The sequence below is a fragment of the Helianthus annuus genome, chromosome 1 (assembly GCF_002127325.2).
Source record: "Helianthus annuus cultivar XRQ/B chromosome 1, HanXRQr2.0-SUNRISE, whole genome shotgun sequence".
In the NCBI taxonomy this organism is placed as follows: Eukaryota; Viridiplantae; Streptophyta; class Magnoliopsida; order Asterales; family Asteraceae; genus Helianthus; species Helianthus annuus.
Window position 1 is genome coordinate 90,387,789 of NC_035433.2, and position 22,145 is coordinate 90,409,933.

At 43.3% G+C, this 22,145-nt stretch overlaps 1 protein-coding gene across 1 annotated transcript; it reads left to right on the forward strand.

Annotated features, from left to right (window-relative positions):
• The first annotated feature begins 19,990 nt into the window (after positions 1-19,990).
• Positions 19,991-22,091, forward strand: LOC110872685 (protein JINGUBANG). Its single transcript, XM_022121547.2, has 2 exons — positions 19,991-20,664; positions 21,346-22,091. Exons 1-2 carry the CDS (start codon positions 20,023-20,025, stop codon positions 21,982-21,984), a joined length of 1,281 nt encoding a protein of 426 aa, XP_021977239.1. The 5' UTR covers positions 19,991-20,022; the 3' UTR covers positions 21,985-22,091.
• Positions 22,092-22,145: the final 54 nt, after the last annotated feature.

Genomic DNA, 22,145 nt, shown 5'->3' on the forward strand with positions numbered 1-22,145 from the left:
GGATCGAAAATAAAAGTAAGGTATTGTTCCATTAGATACTGCAATCAAGCTTGCGAGGCTTATCCCGACGCTAGGGAGCTAATACCAGCCAATTACGTTTAGGTACCTGCACTTAATCTTTTTGGGGAAAATACGTCAGTTTACACTGGTAAATACATTCAACTGACACATTTGAAAATGTTTATTAAAATTGATTTGAATGCACAAGGCACAAACTCTTTTTAACTTGGGAAAATTCATAATGATCTTGTGAACGTTTTACATGTTCTTTTATGCGTTCAGTAGCCCGGGTCGTGCCGGGTTAAAGATTTATAGACACACCACGTTTGCGTAAAACCGTAGTACAGAAACCAACGGCTACGTCTTTTAGTTTTAATGTCGACACTTTATACCGGGTGTACGCCTACACCGGGATGTCGATGGTCGTGGCCATTTCGTAAAATGATGCCGAGGATATCCGGGACAACGGTCATTAAACCCCCCAAAGGCTTATAAGCAACAAAACTGTTTAAATGAGCCAATCATATTTAATCAATTAACCACCTAAGCGATGGAAGTATATAATGCTCAATCAAGCGGTATTAGTATACCGTAACCCAAGCCCATATAGGGGAAATAAGTCAAAAGTATTTACCTTTGCAAGTATAAATCCTTAATTTAGATCAAGTCACCGATAGCTTTTACTGGGGCTCCTAATCTGGAACGAAGGTTTTAATTAACCTCTTAGAATCCTAACGGTCCTTGTATTAGCCGTAGCTTAAACCGGTTGATTCCGATATATAGATATGGTTAATTCGCACGGAAAGGCGAAAACCGAGAATGGAGTATGATTTGGACCCGACAAGTTCAGTGACTTGTTTTTATATGGGTTTATAGTTCATACTCTGGATTTTGGGGTTCAAATAATATAATTTGACCCATATCGGCTATTGCACGAAAACTAGTTCCGTGGGCCGTACCGTGTGCGCAAATAGGCGAAACGGTTAACCATAAGAGTCGTACGCTTATTTCCTAAGTCAATATGCCTTAAAGGTATTTTGGTATCAGTAGGATACCTTCCGTAACGCCCGTAACGAGTTTAAGTTTAAATTATGCCCCGTAGGGGCTTTTCGGTCATTTTAAAGACTTTAAAAGGGATTTTCGAGTTCTACAGGAAATCTGAGTTTCCCGAACAGCTTATAAAGCTTGAAATACTTTATTTATTATTTAAAACCAGTGGTAACTGGAATCGGGTCAAAAGACCTTGTAGAACTCCCGTTTTGGCCAAAAAGGGTATATTCGGTATTTACCGAACCGTAGCCATAACCGCAGGTTATGAGCAAGGTAAAAATTATTAAAAATCTTTAAAATTCCCAAAATATTATTTTACCACAGTGGGTAAAAGTTTTGGTGCCGAAAACTTGGGTTAGATGAGCGTTATGCTAATTGCGCCGTTAATTACAAAACTTTCTTAAAAGTGCGCCTTTTAGCATAACTCTCATTCTAGGGCTCGGATTGACGTGAAGCTTCAGGGACATGCTTATAATTTAATAAGCAAGGTTTTGGCCCGTTCACGTGTCCGAAATACTCGTTTTAATTTTAAAAGGCCGTTACGGTCAACTTTTAGGCGAATGACGGAAATACGTAAAAGACTCGGATAACTCATGAACCGACCACAGAGGCTTATACCAACATGTGACCTGGTCCTAAGAGAGTCCTAAGGTATATTTATACCTCACTAAAACGGGTCAGAACTGAAGTCAAAGCAAAAGTCAAACTTTTGCGACTTTCGGCTCCGAACCGGTTCTATATAGCAAATGATCGATTCAAACGAGCGCAAACATGTTTATATACTTATTACCATGTTTTATGATTGTCAAAACAGGTTCCATAACATATATATCACAGATTATACTTAAATTGCTAAAATAGCTTTCTGTTGACTTTTTAACCGCACGTTTGACTCGATAATTGACATAGTTAGAGTGGTGATCAGGGGGAACCTTTTTAGAGGTTTAATACCCACATAAATATCAACTCATAACCATTTTTGATTCGTCATAAGACTGAACCATTTGCAAGACATTGCAATGACAACCGTTAGTTACGACGGTTGCGTTTATAGGCTATAACTAAGGAAATGTGACACCACAAAGGGTTTGATCACTTACAGAGGTTGTGTTCTTGCTTATGGAACTTCAGAGAAGTCTTGAGAGCTTGAGAGATGATCAGTAGAAGTGTTTTTGAGTGTGTGAATGTTATGAGCCAAAGAGGCCTATTTATAGTCACACAAGACCCTCAAGATCATCACACAACATGCTATAACTGATCATGGATCATGGGCAGGTGTCCCTAAGGGGTATGGGTTGTGTAGGGGTCACCCATGCTGCCATAATTGATCAAATGATCGTTCAAGAGCTCAAAAGTCAAGAAGTTACAACCATTCTGCATCTGGGCGTCGTACGCGACCCGCATGGACAATCCATGCAACTTGTACGCGGGTCGCCTGGGATCAGAAGATCAGACGCGTAATAGAGGGAGCTCGCGGCCCGCCTCAACTTATGTTAAAACTTAACGCGGGTCGCGTGGGGTTATATTTTCAGAATTTTTCAAATCTTTTATAATGATTACAGAATCGGGTCATTAATAACGAAATCTTTCGTAATGATTTACCTGACCTTTCGGTTTTGAAGGGGTAACTTTGCGGTTTGGCCCTCGGTTATTTACCGATAGGGGCCTTGTGTTAATTACCCGCATTATAAAGTCCCCGGTTTATTTATTAATTATTCTGAAAGCCTTAACTTTCACCGTTGACGCTTTTAACCCTTCTTCTACGAATTCGATCGTAACTTTCTCGTTTCATATCGAAACTTCGCGAAATTCATATATATTATTTTAGTGAGGGTATAATACCGTTACAAAGTCTTTGGGACGTTAAAGGGTCACTCAGAGGTATTATTAAACATGTTGACACAGTTAACCCCTGTAGTTTGTAATCTCCCACTTTCTTCCGCGTTTTATATTTGTACGATCTATAATTTATTCGTTTGAAGGTTTAAGCATTATTTAGGGATACTATACAGTATATTCACCCTTGTTGACATTTATAACCCTCGAATTTATATACTTTCAAGGTTTGTCAAAATTAGTCCTTTATTTATTATAGATGCCACGTGTAAACAAATGACACGTGTTAACACATCATTGGACACAAAATTTCGAGGTGTTACAATTTTCAGCCTCTGCGGCCCATTGGAATTGTTCTTTCTTTAGACAGTGCCACAGGGTCTTGATGAAAGGATAAGACTTAGCTGCATGGTTGGTTAAGAATCTGTTGAGTGCGGCTAGCCTGCCGGCTAGTCGTTGCATCTCTTTCATTGTTGAAGGCGATGGCATGAGCTCGATCGCCTGAACTTTTTCCGGGTTTACCTTGAATCCATCTTTGGTTACGATGAATCCAAGGAATTTGCCTTCTTCCATTCCAAACGAGCATTTCCCTGGATTAAGCTTCATATTGACGCTTCGCAGAGTTTGGAATGTTCTTTCGATATCAGTGAGCATGGTATCCTCTTCCATGCTCATGACGACTAGGTCGTCCATGTAGATTTCGACACTTTTGCTGATTTGCCCGCGGAAAGTGTCGTTCATAAGTTTTTGATAGGTTGCGCCCGCGTTGCGCAACCCAAACGGCATTTTTGTATAGCAGTAATTTCCGGTAGGGGTGCGGAATGCTGTTTTGTCTTGAAGCATAGGCAATCACCTTGCCCTTCTGCATAAGCACACACCCCATGCCCGTGTGTGATGCATCGCAGTAAACTACGAATTCATCTGTACCTTCCGGTAATGTCAACACAGGTGCGTTGCTTAGCTTTTGCTTCAGTATTTCAAAGGACTCTTGCTGCTTCGGGCCCCAAATGTACTTTTCTTTCTTCTTGGTCAAGGAAGTCAAGGGCGCAGCAATCCTTGAAAAATTTTCAATAAATCTCCGGTAGTATCCTGCTAAACCCAGGAAGCTACGGATCTCGGTAGGCGTCTTTGGCTCTTGCCAGTTCATGACCGCCTCTACCTTAGCGGGATCCACTTGGATACCACGCTCACTCACAACGTGTCCTAAAAACTGAACTTCTCGTAGCCAGAATTCACATTTCGAGAATTTGGCGTAGAGTTTCTCACGCTGTAGTAATTCGAGAATGCAACGGAGGTGCTTCTCGTGGTCAGCTTGGTTCTTGGAATAGATTAGGATATCGTCTATGAAAACTATGACGAATTTGTCCAAGTATGGCTTGCAAACGCGATTCATGAGATCCATGAATGCAGCCGGTGCATTTGTGAGCCCAAAAGGCATCACTAGGAACTCGTAATGACCATAGCGAGTCCTAAATGCAGTCTTGTGTACATCTTCATCTCTGACCCTTAGTTGATGATAACCCGACCTTAAGTCGATCTTGGAGAAGTAGTTTGCTCCTTGCAGCTGGTCGAACAGATCATCGATCCTTGGTAAAGGATATCTATTCTTTATGGTAACTTTATTTAGTTCTCGATAGTCGATGCACAACCGCATCGATCCGTCCTTCTTCTTTACAAATAGGACAGGAGCTCCCCAGGGAGATGAACTAGGCCTGATAAAACCTTTCGCCAGCAGTTCATCCAACTGGGTCCTCAGTTCTTTCATTTCCGTTGGAGCTAATCTGTAAGGTGCTCTGGCTATCGGAGCTGCTCCAGGAATGATGTCAATTCTGAACTCCACTTGTCTATCTGGTGGCAAACCAGGTAGTTCTTCAGGAAAAACCTCGGGGTATTCAGAAATGACAGGAAGATCCTCGATCTTCGGCTTTGGTTCTTCAATTATCACCTGAGCCATGTAAATTACACAGCCTCTGTTCAAACACCTTGAAGCTTTCAGCATAGATACGTCTTCGGGCAATCCGTAATGCGTATCACCTCGAATGGTAAGAGATTCACCACTCGGAGTCTTTAAAACTATTTGCCTTTTGCCGCAAATGATTTGGGCCTGGTTATGGGATAACCAGTCCATGCCTAGCACGATGTCAAAACCCGCAAGTTTGAAAGGAAGTAGAGATAAAGGAAAAGAATGGTTCCTAATGGATATTTCACATCCTTCTAGAACAGTAGAGACGGTTTCTATCGTGCCGTCTGCTAACTCTACTTCGTATTTTACGCCAAGGGTTTTGATTGGCATATTTAGTAGTTGGCAAAATTTCTGGTCTACAAAGGACTTATCAGCGCCAGAATCGAACAGTACTCTTGCAAATATATTATTTACGAGAAAAGTACCTGTAAGCACAGTGTCGTCCTTGACCGCTTCCTTTGCATCCAAGCGAAAGACTCTCGCATTTGTCTTCTTCGTTTCTTCCGCCTTCTTGGCATACTTCGGGCAGTTACTCTTTGTGTGCCCCTTTTCATTACAATTATAGCAAGTTGCGTCCTTTATCTTTTTGCACTCCACTGTCTTATGATCCTTGGACTTGCATAGCCCACAGGGTGGAGTCCTTTGTTGCGACTGTGAACCAGACGCAAACCTACACTTCCCGGAGTGAGGTTTCTTGCAGACCTTGCAGTAGGGTCTTCCGTCAGCTTGCCCCTCCTTCTTTGCCTCCGACCCTTTCTTGCCCTCACCGTTTCCACGGTGCTTTTTACCGGACTTTCGTGAGGTATCATCCTCACGCTTTCGCTTCTCAGCCTCCTTGCTCCTTTGTGCCCTCAGACGGACAGCATCAAGTGTAAGAGACAAGGAGAGGTCAGTAACTGACCTGAAGGTCGTTGGCCTAGAGGCCTTTACACTGGCCTTAATCGCCGGTTCTAAGCCCCCAATGAATCGGGCAATTCTTCGTGGTTCTGGTGTCACAAGATATGGCACCAGGCGTGACATAGTGTTAAAGCTTGTCAGATAAGCTTGACAATCCAGGTTTGTCATCACTAGTGAGACAAAATCCGCCTCAATCTTCTCAACCTCGTGCTGAGGGCAGTAGTTTTCTTTTATGAGGGTAATAAACTCCCCCCATGTCATTTTGTACAAGGCAGACTTACCTGAAGCCTGCACCAGAGCTCTCCACCACGCCAGGGCCTCGCCCTTGAATGACTGGGACACAAACTTAACCACGTCCCTCTCAGCGCACCCGCTGATGTCCACAATCGTGTCCATCTCGTCCAGCCAAGTGATACAATCAACCGCACCTTTTTCCCCTGTAAATTCACGGGGCTTGCATGATACAAAGTATTTGTAGGTGCAACCCTTAGCACTGGACGCATCAGTATATTCTCTATCGCGGTGAACGCTGTGCTCAGTAGACGAATGCTTGTCGTCATCCTTCTTGGGTTCAGAGGGTGGTTTGGAGTGTGTCTTTGGTTTAGAGGGTGGTTTTGACACAGATCTGCCTTGAGACTCAGTATGTTGGCGATCAATAGCTGCCTGGACAGCATTGTTGATCAGAGCCTTTAGCTGTGCGCCTGTCAAATGTACTGACGCATTGTCATAGTCATCTTCATTCGTGTGGCTGTTCTCTCCATTGGGATCCGCCATTGTAACTTGAATCTGTTACAGAAGATAACAAAATTTTAATTTAGGAGATTATTATGTGATTGTCTTTTATGACAATTTGTCAACCATGGTACAGAGACCATATTCGGTTAACTTATTATCTCATTACATTAAATATTAGGATTTGAATATATCCTATATTAACTATATAAATAGTATTGGTGGCATAAAGCCTAATCATGATGATGTTTTATAATTTTAGCCGGGATTTCATAGAATCAAAGGCATAGAGATTTGAACCGTAGTTCTTTTTATCTCTTTCTGACAGGGAGTCATAGACTACCACTGCCGTTTGTCTTTATAAGACAATTATTATGGCCCATAGGCTCTACACCTCTAATGGATGTTTCAATATGATTAGCCCGTAGGCACTACATCTCAAATGGATGTTTTTAATATGGTTGGCCCGTAGGCACTACATCACTAATGGATGTTTTTATAATATTGGCCCGTAGGCATTGCATCACTAAATGGATGTCTTTATAATATTGGCCCGTAGGCATTGCATCGCTAAATGGATGTCTTTATAATATTGGCCCGTAGGCATTGCATCGCTAAATGGATGTCTTTATAATACCGGCCCGTAGGCATTGCATCGCTAAATGGATGTCTTTATAATACTGGCCCGTAGGCATTGCATCACTAAATGGATGCCTTTATAGTATTGATCACCTTTATTGGTGATTTAACCCGCGATTTTATAAATCATTTAGTTGGGTTTTGAAATCCTTAAAGGATTATTGTATAGGAATGACGTGCGTGAATATAACGAATCACATCTGCCATGAATGTTAACATGCGTACAGAGGTTAACAGAGAATTAGAATCTTTTCAGCTAGGTCGTACCATCTTGACTGATCTTAAAAGACCCCAAGCTAGGTTTCACCCCCTTAAGATTCTTTATTTAGGCAGATCAATATAAAAGGAATGGTTTTGATTTATTTTTATATGTATTAAAACAAAACTCATAACGTACATTCCAAAATCTCAAATACAATTACATATTGCCCTAAACGGGTCTTTCAATAATACATACCTCCATAGAGGTTTTAAAATAAGTGACAAGTCCACGCAGGGACTAATATAAGATAGGTGTCCATGCAAGGACTGAAGATAAGTCCACGTAGGGACTGAAATACGATAAGTTGTCCACGCAGGGACTTATTTCAAAGTAGAAATTACAGTAGTACTACTATTAAGGGCTAGTGGTCACGTTTCTTCTTTTTGCCCTTTAGTAGGTTCGCCAAGCCTTTGAGAAATCCTCGGTGGCTTTTCTTTTCTTCCTCGAACTCTCTCTCCACACGATCTAGTCGATGGAGTATTTCTTCCTGTTCAGGAGGAGAAAATCGTGGTTGTGGCGCTTGATGCGGAACTGGAGGTCTGGGAGGTATTGGATACCCATGAGCTGAGTAGTCCGGTGGTCCCATGTTTCCATGTGCTCCGTCAGGGTAGCGCACATTATATCTAGCCGACACCACATATGGGTCGCGCTCATAGCCGTAGTTGTATTGTGCTTGTGACGGTTCAAACGGGTTGTAAGCCGTTGGACCTGTGTAAGCTGGTATGGGTTGGTCATACCCAAATGGTGGCGAATTTCGTGCAGTAGGTGCGGAGTTCGCTTCTTGTATAGGACTTGAAGGTCCTTCTTCATGTAGTGGCGGATAGTGGCTACTACTAGAATGTCGAGGAGTGCTGAAGTGGTTACCCCCTCCTCCTCGTGTAGACATACGAGCATTGGTCCTCCTACGCCTCGGCGGATCAGGTATTACTGGTTGTGCCGGTGGCGGAGGTGGTGGCGTAACTGCCTCAAAGCGTGAATCCTCAGAGGGATCCTGTGGATGTCTCGGTTGCGATGTCTGATGAGATGGTGTGTTGTACCACTCATGTCGGTCAAACAAGGCCATAAAGCTGTCTGGGCCTTGATACTGCGGACCATGATATGAAGATCCATCAGATACTTCTATCGGATGCGTGGGCGTACCACGAGCTGGTTCAGTTGGATCCTCATCTTCCTCCATGGGATCTTCAGAAAAATGGTCTTGTGGCCCTAGTGGAACAAAACCTGAAGGTTCCTGTATGTAGTCAGCCGGATTAAACTGAGCTACGTAGTATGGACTAGGGTCGTCGTAGTTTCGGTGCGATACCGAACGTTGTAGAGGTATGAAGGAAGGTTGTGGGTTATTGGGATCATTTTCTGAATTTGGCCCAAAGGAGTGCCGGTAGGATGGCGTCGAGCTGTGCGAAGTGGAATGCCTCGCTGGTTCGTATAGATCTCTTCGTCGTTGTGGCTCTTCGCTTCGTGTCATCGAAGGATGTCTTGTACCAGATGGTCCAGCTTCTTGATCGTGATGTGTCACGATTTCTCCTCGGCCTCTACGTCCCCTTCCTCTTCCTCGGAATATAACAGGTGGCATTTTCCTGCTCCAAAACTTATTAAAAATCAAATCGAAAATAAAGACAAAAAGGAGTATTAATCCGAATTTGTCCTAAGTTCTTGTCTAGACTCAAGTACGTGCAATTGTGTCATTGAGATTAAACACAATAGGATAGTGTTTAATTCACTCAATGTGAGCTCTGATACCAACCTGTCACACCCCGATTTCCACGTGTCTCACCGGTGGGCCCGGTGGGGGATTACCGTGACGATGTTGGCAACAATATAGTCAAACCACACAATTATATAATGCACAGCGGAAGCATAAGATAAATATATAAATTTCAACCTCTGATCATAATATCAATGTATTACAGAGTTGAATATCCACAGTGGATCGAAAATAAAAGTAAGGTATTGTTCCATTAGATACTGCAATCAAGCTTGCGAGGCTTATCCCGACACTAGGGAGCTAATACCAGCCAATTACGTTTAGGTACCTGCACTTAATCTTTTTGGGGAAAATACGTCAGTTTACACTGGTAAATACATTCAACTGACACATTTGAAAATGTTTATTAAAATTGATTTGAATGCACAAGGCACAAACTCTTTTTAACTTGGGAAAATTCATAATGATCTTGTGAACGTTTTACATGTTCTTTTATGCGTTCAGTAGCCCGGGTCGTGCCGGGTTAAAGATTTATAGACACACCACGTTTGCGTAAAACCGTAGTACAGAAACCAACGGCTACGTCTTTTAGTTTTAATGTCGACACTTTATACCGGGTGTACGCCTACACCGGGATGTCGATGGTCGTGGCCATTTCGTAAAATGATGCCGAGGATATCCGGGACAACGGTCATTAAACCCCCCAAAGGCTTATAAGCAACAAAACTGTTTAAATGAGCCAATCATATTTAATCAATTAACCACCTAAGCGATGGAAGTATATAATGCTCAATCAAGCGGTATTAGTATACCGTAACCCAAGCCCATATAGGGGAAATAAGTCAAAAGTATTTACCTTTGCAAGTATAAATCCTTAATTTAGATCAAGTCACCGATAGCTTTTACTGGGGCTCCTAATCTGGAACGAAGGTTTTAATTAACCTCTTAGAATCCTAACGGTCCTTGTATTAGCCGTAGCTTAAACCGGTTGATTCCGATATATAGATATGGTTAATTCGCACGGAAAGGCGAAAACCGAGAATGGAGTATGATTTGGACCCGACAAGTTCAGTGACTTGTTTTTATATGGGTTTATAGTTCATACTCTGGATTTTGGGGTTCAAATAATATAATTTGACCCATATCGGCTATTGCACGAAAACTAGTTCCGTGGGCCGTACCGTGTGCGCAAATAGGCGAAACGGTTAACCATAAGAGTCGTACGCTTATTTTCTAAGTCAATATGCCTTAAAGGTATTTTGGTATCAGTAGGATACCTTCCGTAACGCCCGTAACGAGTTTAAGTTTAAATTATGCCCCGTAGGGGCTTTTCGGTCATTTTAAAGACTTTAAAAGGGATTTTCGAGTTCTACAGGAAATCTGAGTTTCCCGAACAGCTTATAAAGCTTGAAATACTTTATTTATTATTTAAAACCAGTGGTAACTGGAATCGGGTCAAAAGACCTTGTAGAACTCCCGTTTTGGCCAAAAAGGGTATATTCGGTATTTACCGAACCGTAGCCATAACCGCAGGTTATGAGCAAGGTAAAAATTATTAAAAATCTTTAAAATTCCCAAAATATTATTTTACCACAGTGGGTAAAAGTTTTGGTGCCGAAAACTTGGGTTAGATGAGCGTTATGCTAATTGCGCCGTTAATTACAAAACTTTCTTAAAAGTGCGCCTTTTAGCATAACTCTCATTCTAGGGCTCGGATTGACGTGAAGCTTCAGGGACATGCTTATAATTTAATAAGCAAGGTTTTGGCCCGTTCACGTGTCCGAAATACTCGTTTTAATTTTAAAAGGCCGTTACGGTCAACTTTTAGGCGAATGACGGAAATACGTAAAAGACTCGGATAACTCATGAACCGACCACAGAGGCTTATACCAACATGTGACCTGGTCCTAAGAGAGTCCTAAGGTATATTTATACCTCACTAAAACGGGTCAGAACTGAAGTCAAAGCAAAAGTCAAACTTTTGCGACTTTCGGCTCCGAACCGGTTCTATATAGCAAATGATCGATTCAAACGAGCGCAAACATGTTTATATACTTATTACCATGTTTTATGATTGTCAAAACAGGTTCCATAACATATATATCACAGATTATACTTAAATTGCTAAAATAGCTTTCTGTTGACTTTTTAACCGCACGTTTGACTCGATAATTGACATAGTTAGAGTGGTGATCAGGGGGAACCTTTTTAGAGGTTTAATACCCACATAAATATCAACTCATAACCATTTTTGATTCGTCATAAGACTGAACCATTTGCAAGACATTGCAATGACAACCGTTAGTTACGACGGTTGCGTTTATAGGCTATAACTAAGGAAATGTGACACCACAAAGGGTTTGATCACTTACAGAGGTTGTGTTCTTGCTTATGGAACTTCAGAGAAGTCTTGAGAGCTTGAGAGATGATCAGTAGAAGTGTTTTTGAGTGTGTGAATGTTATGAGCCAAAGAGGCCTATTTATAGTCACACAAGACCCTCAAGATCATCACACAACATGCTATAACTGATCATGGATCATGGGCAGGTGTCCCTAAGGGGTATGGGTTGTGTAGGGGTCACCCATGCTGCCATAATTGATCAAATGATCGTTCAAGAGCTCAAAAGTCAAGAAGTTACAACCATTCTGCATCTGGGCGTCGTACGCGACCCGCATGGACAATCCATGCAACTTGTACGCGGGTCGCCTGGGATCAGAAGATCAGACGCGTAATAGAGGGAGCTCGCGGCCCGCCTCAACTTATGTTAAAACTTAACGCGGGTCGCGTGGGGTTATATTTTCAGAATTTTTCAAATCTTTTATAATGATTACAGAATCGGGTCATTAATAACGAAATCTTTCGTAATGATTTACCTGACCTTTCGGTTTTGAAGGGGTAACTTTGCGGTTTGGCCCTCGGTTATTTACCGATAGGGGCCTTGTGTTAATTACCCGCATTATAAAGTCCCCGGTTTATTTATTAATTATTCTGAAAGCCTTAACTTTCACCGTTGACGCTTTTAACCCTTCTTCTACGAATTCGATCGTAACTTTCTCGTTTCATATCGAAACTTCGCGAAATTCATATATATTATTTTAGTGAGGGTATAATACCGTTACAAAGTCTTTGGGACGTTAAAGGGTCACTCAGAGGTATTATTAAACATGTTGACACAGTTAACCCCTGTAGTTTGTAATCTCCCACTTTCTTCCGCGTTTTATATTTGTACGATCTATAATTTATTCGTTTGAAGGTTTAAGCATTATTTAGGGATACTATACAGTATATTCACCCTTGTTGACATTTATAACCCTCGAATTTATATACTTTCAAGGTTTGTCAAAATTAGTCCTTTATTTATTATAGATGCCACGTGTAAACAAATGACACGTGTTAACACATCATTGGACACAAAATTTCGAGGTGTTACAATTTTCAGCCTCTGCGGCCCATTGGAATTGTTCTTTCTTTAGACAGTGCCACAGGGTCTTGATGAAAGGATAAGACTTAGCTGCATGGTTGGTTAAGAATCTGTTGAGTGCGGCTAGCCTGCCGGCTAGTCGTTGCATCTCTTTCATTGTTGAAGGCGATGGCATGAGCTCGATCGCCTGAACTTTTTCCGGGTTTACCTTGAATCCATCTTTGGTTACGATGAATCCAAGGAATTTGCCTTCTTCCATTCCAAACGAGCATTTCCCTGGATTAAGCTTCATATTGACGCTTCGCAGAGTTTGGAATGTTCTTTCGATATCAGTGAGCATGGTATCCTCTTCCATGCTCATGACGACTAGGTCGTCCATGTAGATTTCGACACTTTTGCTGATTTGCCCGCGGAAAGTGTCGTTCATAAGTTTTTGATAGGTTGCGCCCGCGTTGCGCAACCCAAACGGCATTTTTGTATAGCAGTAATTTCCGGTAGGGGTGCGGAATGCTGTTTTGTCTTGAAGCATAGGCAATCACCTTGCCCTTCTGCATAAGCACACACCCCATGCCCGTGTGTGATGCATCGCAGTAAACTACGAATTCATCTGTACCTTCCGGTAATGTCAACACAGGTGCGTTGCTTAGCTTTTGCTTCAGTATTTCAAAGGACTCTTGCTGCTTCGGGCCCCAAATGTACTTTTCTTTCTTCTTGGTCAAGGAAGTCAAGGGCGCAGCAATCCTTGAAAAATTTTCAATAAATCTCCGGTAGTATCCTGCTAAACCCAGGAAGCTACGGATCTCGGTAGGCGTCTTTGGCTCTTGCCAGTTCATGACCGCCTCTACCTTAGCGGGATCCACTTGGATACCACGCTCACTCACAACGTGTCCTAAAAACTGAACTTCTCGTAGCCAGAATTCACATTTCGAGAATTTGGCGTAGAGTTTCTCACGCTGTAGTAATTCGAGAATGCAACGGAGGTGCTTCTCGTGGTCAGCTTGGTTCTTGGAATAGATTAGGATATCGTCTATGAAAACTATGACGAATTTGTCCAAGTATGGCTTGCAAACGCGATTCATGAGATCCATGAATGCAGCCGGTGCATTTGTGAGCCCAAAAGGCATCACTAGGAACTCGTAATGACCATAGCGAGTCCTAAATGCAGTCTTGTGTACATCTTCATCTCTGACCCTTAGTTGATGATAACCCGACCTTAAGTCGATCTTGGAGAAGTAGTTTGCTCCTTGCAGCTGGTCGAACAGATCATCGATCCTTGGTAAAGGATATCTATTCTTTATGGTAACTTTATTTAGTTCTCGATAGTCGATGCACAACCGCATCGATCCGTCCTTCTTCTTTACAAATAGGACAGGAGCTCCCCAGGGAGATGAACTAGGCCTGATAAAACCTTTCGCCAGCAGTTCATCCAACTGGGTCCTCAGTTCTTTCATTTCCGTTGGAGCTAATCTGTAAGGTGCTCTGGCTATCGGAGCTGCTCCAGGAATGATGTCAATTCTGAACTCCACTTGTCTATCTGGTGGCAAACCAGGTAGTTCTTCAGGAAAAACCTCGGGGTATTCAGAAATGACAGGAAGATCCTCGATCTTCGGCTTTGGTTCTTCAATTATCACCTGAGCCATGTAAATTACACAGCCTCTGTTCAAACACCTTGAAGCTTTCAGCATAGATACGTCTTCGGGCAATCCGTAATGCGTATCACCTCGAATGGTAAGAGATTCACCACTCGGAGTCTTTAAAACTATTTGCCTTTTGCCGCAAATGATTTGGGCCTGGTTATGGGATAACCAGTCCATGCCTAGCACGATGTCAAAACCCGCAAGTTTGAAAGGAAGTAGAGATAAAGGAAAAGAATGGTTCCTAATGACTGGGTTGGACAACCAAGTCTGGTACTTGACTTCCCGCAGGATGCCTGCAGAGAGCAGTTCTTCGACTTGCTCATACATCGCCTGGTTTTTTGCGGATCCAAGGTGGCGTTGGCCTTGGATCACCGGCTTGATACCTGGCAAGGTATTCAAAAAATGTTGCGCGATTTCGCATGGGACCCCAGTCATGTCTGCGGGTGCCCACGCAAAAATATCTTGGTTCCTGAAGAGAAGCTGCTTTAGGTGCGCTTTGGTGTTGGGGGACAAGGCGTGGCCCAACGTGACCTTTTGTTCTGGGTATCTTGCGTTGAGGACCCATTTTTCTGATTGGTTGTTGGGGGTCGGCCTTGCTATCTTGGTCGGACACAGTTCGTCCGACGTCATAACTTCCCTGCGTGCATAGATTATCGCGACCCCTGTTTCGGTTGGGAAACCGATTGCAGAATGGGGTACGGACGTAATCATGTTGAAGTCACCTTGGGATTCTCTCCCAAGGAGCACGTCATATTTGGAAGTATGAGGTAAAACCATGAAGTTTACCTCTTCTGTTCGTGTGTGCCTTCCGCTGGTGAGGCGCACAGGAAACGTAAATTGGCCAAGGGGAAAGATAGTTTCCCCTGCGAACCCGGCCAACGTGTAATCCACTGCTTGCAACCAATCTTTGTCTTCCTGATCGAACTGGTTGAAGCACTGCCCGTATATGATATCAGAAGTACTGCCCGGGTCGATGAATAATCGCTCGGTGCAGTAATGGGCTAGTTGGCCTGTAATAACGACGGCGCACCTGTCGCGTGGACCGCCTCGGATTTTTGGGAAAACGACGTGCTCGTCTTTCCAGTCATTGTCCGGTCTTCTCCCCGCCTTGTGCGGCCTTCCTTTGCCTCCGTTGATCATATGGGTTGAGGCCACATGCATGGTTCTCTTCCCTGAGGAGGTGCCCTCGCCATGGGGGGTGATGCGTTTGGTGGCTTTTTGCCCACCAGGCAACAGGTATTGCAGCTTCCCCTCCTTTAGGGCTCGCTCAATCTCCAGTCGGAGACTGATGCAGTTGTTTGTTGTATGGCCCTGGTCCTTGTGATACTCACAATAGAGAGTGGGATCTTGATTTTTCTTGGACTTCATTGTTGGGGCCGGTCGCAGGTACTACGCGTCCGTAAGAAGGACTTCGCTTGGCGACTTGGTGATCTCGGTCCAGTTGCGGTCCCGAGATTCTTTCTTTGACGCCCGGTTGTCCCGTTGGGCGTTAATTGTTGCCCTTGCGTCAAACTGGTTAGTATGCGGGAAATATGGTTTGGGATCGCTACCGCGATTCCCTGAGTCCCGGTTGCGCTTATTGTTGCGCTTGTGCTCGTAGCGGGAGGTTTGACCTTCCGCTTGGGGCTGTGCCTTTGCGAGGTGCAGTTTAAGGGACCGCTGAGTCTGGGCGTATGTCTTGACCGCAACCATGACATCTTCCCATTTCTTTGGCAAGCTCTCCTTGCCGGAGATGGTCATAACCATCTGTTCGTCTCTGACGGCTTTGATGAAGTGGTTACGTGCCATTTGGTCTGCCACGTCGCCTATCTCCAGGCATTCTTTGTTGTATCGGACGACAAACGCTTCAAGAGATTCGTCGTCCCTGCGCCAGATATTCATGACGTCCATCGAATCACGTTCGTGACGTCGCTGCTGGCTGAAATACGCAAGGAACTTTGCATGCAAGTCCTCAAATGAGGCCAGTGATCCTACTGGCAAAGAATCGAACCAAGCCCTGGCCAGACCTGTGAGGGTCTGGGGGAAAAAATGACACCAGGTGGGCTCGTCCCATTGGCCGTTGCACCCTGCACCCATGAAAGTGTTCATGTGATCGTCCGGGTCGGACGAACCGTTGTATTTTCCTATGTTAAATGGGAATTTGTGGTGGTAACATGGGCATGGGCTATTTTTGCGACAAATTTGGAGTTTTCTGCCGCAGCCTTTGGCCTGTAGGGTCGGCTCTCGGGGCGCTTTGCAGCGCGGAGGTATGTGTTTCGGGGATGAGTGGGAGGAGAATAGTTGCGTCCTCCCGGTCTGCTACTAGTGGCATGAGATTCCCCGCAATATGTACGGTCGTCCGGGTCGGTACGGCCATATCCTTCGTGATGGGACTGCGGTCCTAGCCGGCTTTGGATGCCGGAGCCGTGGTGGGCTGTGGATTGCCGCCGGTTATCGCTTTGACGGCCCAAGCGACTATGTACTGGGCCTCTGGCGCGAGACCCATATGAGGAGTCGTCCTCATCAATTGTGCGGACCTCACAGTAAGAGGATCCGCGGTCCTCCCGCCTGCTTCGGGAGGCTGGGCGTGAAGGAACTCTGCCGTCATATTGTAAAATACGACCCGCAGGGGTATGCGGTGCCGGGGTAGGCCCGGCTTGTACTTGTGCTTCCGCACAAGCTCGATTGTATGTTGCGGCCAGCAGGGCTGCCTGCTGGTCATACCAGGCATGAGGATTCATGTCTGGAGGGATCACAGATGCGTACTGTGAGAGATCGTGTCCAAACGTAAGGGATGCGCCCCCTTGCGTTGATGTGCCAATGTGGACAGGATTTGGGATTGGAGGAGTGATCCTCGCAGGCCATGAGTTGGTGGGGTTTAGGTTATCCCCAGCAGTGTTATTCAGACGGTCAGACATGATCTTTTGAGAAGGAGAGGGATGGTACAAAAGTGCTTAAGAGTAGCGGTGGGTGCCAATGATGAAACAATGGTTAACCGGGCAGGGTTAACACACTGGTCTTGTCAAGAAGGGTTAATCCCTTCCTCTCGAGGATCGCTGGCTAGGTCGTCCGCTGGTTGATCTCCTGCACAAGGAAACAAACCGTGATTCGTAACAAGGAGGATGGGGTGGGGGGTGCTCCTTGTTACCACTCTCCGGCGTGAGAATCAGTAATCTGCTTGGGAAGCAAAGAATGATAGTTTTAGTAGTGAAAGAGTTGTGAAGAGATACCTCAAACCTGGTTTGGGGTTGGTATTTATAGCCGAGGAGTGAAGGAGGAGGTGGATGGATAGACTAACGACATGCTGCACCTTTGCAGGTGTGTCAGGCATGTCGACTGTGGAGGTGAAGCCACGTCAGTCTGTCGCTTACGTAGACCTGACAGGCGGCTGCCATTGGTGCTACTTGCTCTGTGGTGTCAGTCCCACTTGCTGAGTGCACAGGATGCGGTGCGGGCCGCATCGCTGTTTGCAGTAACTGTAGATGTTCCCGCGTCTCAGTCTTTGATCAAGAAATACGCGAGATGCGGTGCCAAGCCGCATCGTCGTCTGTGGTGACTGTTGCTGTTATCCAGCTTCCTTGTATTGATAGAAGTGTTCACTGGATGCGGTGCTAGGCCGCATCGCTGTGAATACTTCTGTTTTCATACACCAGATGCGGTGCCATGCCGCATCACTATACCGTCCTCATATTCCAGGTAAGTCCTCCTCCATCATTGATTTAACAACTGTGTTTACGCGTTCCCGCACGGACACAGGTAGGTTGTTAGCTAGTGGGGGTTTTGATAAGGGTAATGGTCACTCGCGGTCGTGCTGACGCGAGATCTGGGACCATACCCCTTTAGGGGGGAGGGGGTAAGGGTGCCAATCACCCCAAATCACAAGGGGTAAAATTGCAGTTTACTCTATTTTGGATGTCATGCAATTGTACAAATCAAAATACAACAAAAAAGTATAGATATAAGTCATATAACTAAACTCGCCCTATACTATCAGGGTCACAAAATTTATAACTAAGGGTGAAGGGAGTGGTTAAACATTTGGAATAGGTAAACTCTCAAATCACCCAATCAAACAGTTTCACTTCATTTTACATATTTTGTTTACCCATTGCTCAAAAACATTGGTTGTGGTTTACCTATCTTGGATTAGGTAAACTATTATTTAAAAAAAACATAAACAAAATAAACGATCCAATCATCGCTCAAACCTTCACCTTCCCCTCATTGTTAAAGCTTCACCAATTCATGACCCTTCCCGAGCGGTAAACACCTTAGGCGGCGGTGTTACCGCTCGGTAAACTCGTTTACCGACCAAGTTTGACGCCTACTCCGTTCACCCTAAAAACACAAACTTTTATAGTACAATAGTGCTTAAACCTTAGAACCCAACGCCTTTTTTATTTTTGAACTTTTAAATTTCATCATAAATATACAATTTGATTATATTTGACAAAAGAAAATTCCATTAAAAATTTTATAAAAATAAATTAATAAACATGCAGAGTTGACCCACAATGCTAACTTTTTTAGCTAAACATATTCACATAAACCTATAATTTTTTGTTCAATTAGAGGAATTAATATTTCCATACCACTCCCTGTTATCTCTCTCTCTCTTTATATATATAAAAGAGAGATCTAAAGGGTATGAAAATAAGATTTTAGAAGTGTTAGAATAGTGAAAGCCTAAATTAGTGATATAAACTCACACCTTCTTAGACGAACACCAAGGTGGAGCCTCCCATCACCTACTTAGACTATCACCAACGCATAGCCTCACGGGAGGCTCCATGTTGACACCTGCCCTACATGTCAAGTGAAACAATAAGCGGGCACCCACTTCCTTCCCTTTCTTCTTCTCCCATCACAATCCTTCAATGATGCGACTTTAGCTAGATCCCTCTTCACCCTCTCATCTCTTTACTCTACGTTAAACAGACTCTCATATTTCCTTTTCACATTGGAGCATTGAAGATGGTCTTTGAAGAGATATGGACTCGGACCCCTTGGCGGGTCCGGGGAAAGCACAAACTTAAACCATAACCCGGACAACTGACCAAAACAAATCATCCGTGGAGCGCACTCGCCACATAAGATATGCCAGGATAGAGGAGACAAAAAGGACAATGTGAGAGCAACGTGTGGGCAATGACGTTCCACAAAATATTGTACAACAGATCTCCACTAACGATTATCACAGGGGCGACAAGAAGTACAGTGGACAGTGACACCCAACCAATCGTGTTCCGCGGATTCACATCCTTCACAACCTCCATTAACGGCTAACGTTAAAAAGACCACATGGACGTCCTGATAGTGACATCTAACCAATAATAGGCCGCAAACGCACCCCTCCTCTGCCACCACTCACGGTCAGCAGAGAGAGGACCAAATGAATATTCCAAGAGTGATGTCTCACCCAATCACATCTCACCAATACGGCTATAAATACCACAATTGTTTTTAGTTTTATAGATAAATCAATCTTCTAAACTTACTTATGAAAATCAAAGCTCATTATCCTGTTAAATATTGTTTTACCCACCTGATTAAATTGGTGTTTCTTCCGTCTTCTTTCTCTTGTATAAAATAAAATAATAATATACATTAAAATTGGTTAACATTAAAATATTATATTATATAAAATAACAATATATTTTCTAAAAATTGGTTAACATTAAAATACTATATTATATAAAATAAAATAATACACAAAATTAAACACTAAAAATATTAAAATCCAAAATCGACCATGTGTCCCCTTTTTACCAATTTTCTTTACCTTTTCGTCTATTTACCAAAATACACCTCACAACCTTCTTCTTCACTCACCACTCCCCCACCTTTATAACCAATCTTCAACACCATAAAAAAAAAAAAAAAAAAAACACACCACAAAAATGGTCGGAAACTTAAACTTCCCACAATTCTCTTGCTCCTTTCGCTTATTCTCCAAACCAAAAGACGACCAAGACATAAACAACTTCCGATCACATTCCTTTTCACAAGACTCTTTCAACTCTTCATTCTCCTCCTCAAGATCAAGCCTACCCTCATCAATCTCCACCCTACTACCACCACAACAAACCACCCTCCACCACCACTCCTTATTCACAATCCACCCCAACTCCTCTCACATCCTCTCCCTCACCCTCGCCGGAAACCACCTTTACACCGGCTCATCTAACTCCCACATCCACCGTTGGCCACGTCACACTACATCCGACGATGACGAGTTTGTTTCGGTTCGGTGTAGTAGTGCGGTTAAGTGTTTGCAAATGTTGAGTGATGATGTTGTTGTGAGTGGTCATCAAGATCATAGGATTAGGGTATGGAAGATTAGTGAGATGGGGATTAAGATTGTTGCGAGTTTGCCTACTTTGAAAGACCGGTTGAGTAAGGTGTTGTTTGCGAAGAATTATGTGACGATTCGACGGCATAAGAAACTGATATGGATTCACCATAACGACGCTGTGTCGTCGTTGGCTGTGTCGGGAGATAAGTCGTTGATCTACTCCGGTTCGTGGGATCGGAGTTTTAAGGTACTGAAAACATTGTAAGGTATTATGTATTATTGATCAACTAAAGAATATACCGCCGAACCTTTTAGTTAACGATTACTAAAAGGGTCTGTATACGTAGCGTTACAATTAGAGGGCCTAACTCATTTTTTCAACTCCTATTTTATGAAAAAAGAAAAAATCAAACAAATTCCGTTGACCATGGTCAATAGACCCTCTTGTTACAATTATAAGGGGCCGAATTCATGTTCCAGTTATAAAAAAAAACCCTCAAATTTTATGGGAAAATACCCAACAAATTTCATGACCAGGGTCGACGTTCCTTCTTGTCCCTCTTGGTTCCGTTAATAATTAGATACATCATCATCATATTCAGTAAATCCCACCAATAGCAAAGTAAAGGTAGGGTTTAAGGAGTGTAAGATGTAGACAGCCTTACCTCTACCCCATAGGAATAGAGAGGCTGCTTCCAGTGAGACCCCCGGCTCGCCGTTAATAATTAGATACAATGAGAATAAGTACAAAGAGAATTTAATCAAAATTATATATTTTTAATTAGCGCGCATGTTGTTACAATAAACTCTAACTAATATATTAAAAAATGGAAATAATTATAAAAAGAATTTAATCAAATTATATATTTTTAATTAAATTACATATTATTACAATAAACTCTAACTAATATATTCTATCTGATACAAGGTTTGGAGAAGTTCCGATTTCAAGTGTTTAGAATCGGTTACAAACGCACACGACGACGCCATTAACGCGATTGTGTTATCCGGTGAAGGCTTCGTGTACACCGGCTCAGCTGACAAGAAAATTAAAGTATGGAGATTCAATCAAAGAAATCGAAAACACGATTTAATTGATTCGTTAGTTCACCATAAGTCCACGGTGAATGCTTTGGCTTACGACGATAATCTGTCCGTGTTAATCTCGGGCGCCTGTTCAGGCGTGATGATAGCAAGTGAAAGAAACTTCTCCGGTGGCGGGCATATGGCGGTTGTGGGGGCGCTTATGGGGCATCGAAAGGCGATTTTGTGTGTGAGAATTGTGGGTGAATTGGTGTGTAGTGGATCGGCTGATAAGACGGTGAGGTTGTGGCGGAGAGTGGTGGGGAAAAGCTATTCGTGTTTGGGTGTTTTGGAAGGTCACGGTGGACCGGTGAAGTGTTTGGCCGTGGCGGCAGAAAACGACAGTGACGGTGACGGTGACGGTGATGGTGACGGGAGAGAGTATATGGTGTATAGTGGTGGTTTGGATGGTGATATTAGAGCATGGAAAGTTTGGGTTCCTTTGGCCATGGAAAAAGCTTCGATGGCAAATGTTGATGGTTGATTTTATTATGATTTACAAGTGTAATTTCTACATTTTTGTTTTAAAGGAAAAACATTCATACTCGGTACATAAATAAATGGTTTCGTCACGTATTACGTTTTAACTAATGGAGTTGGTGACTATTGACAAAAACAAAACCTTAAAAAACACCTAAGTTTTGA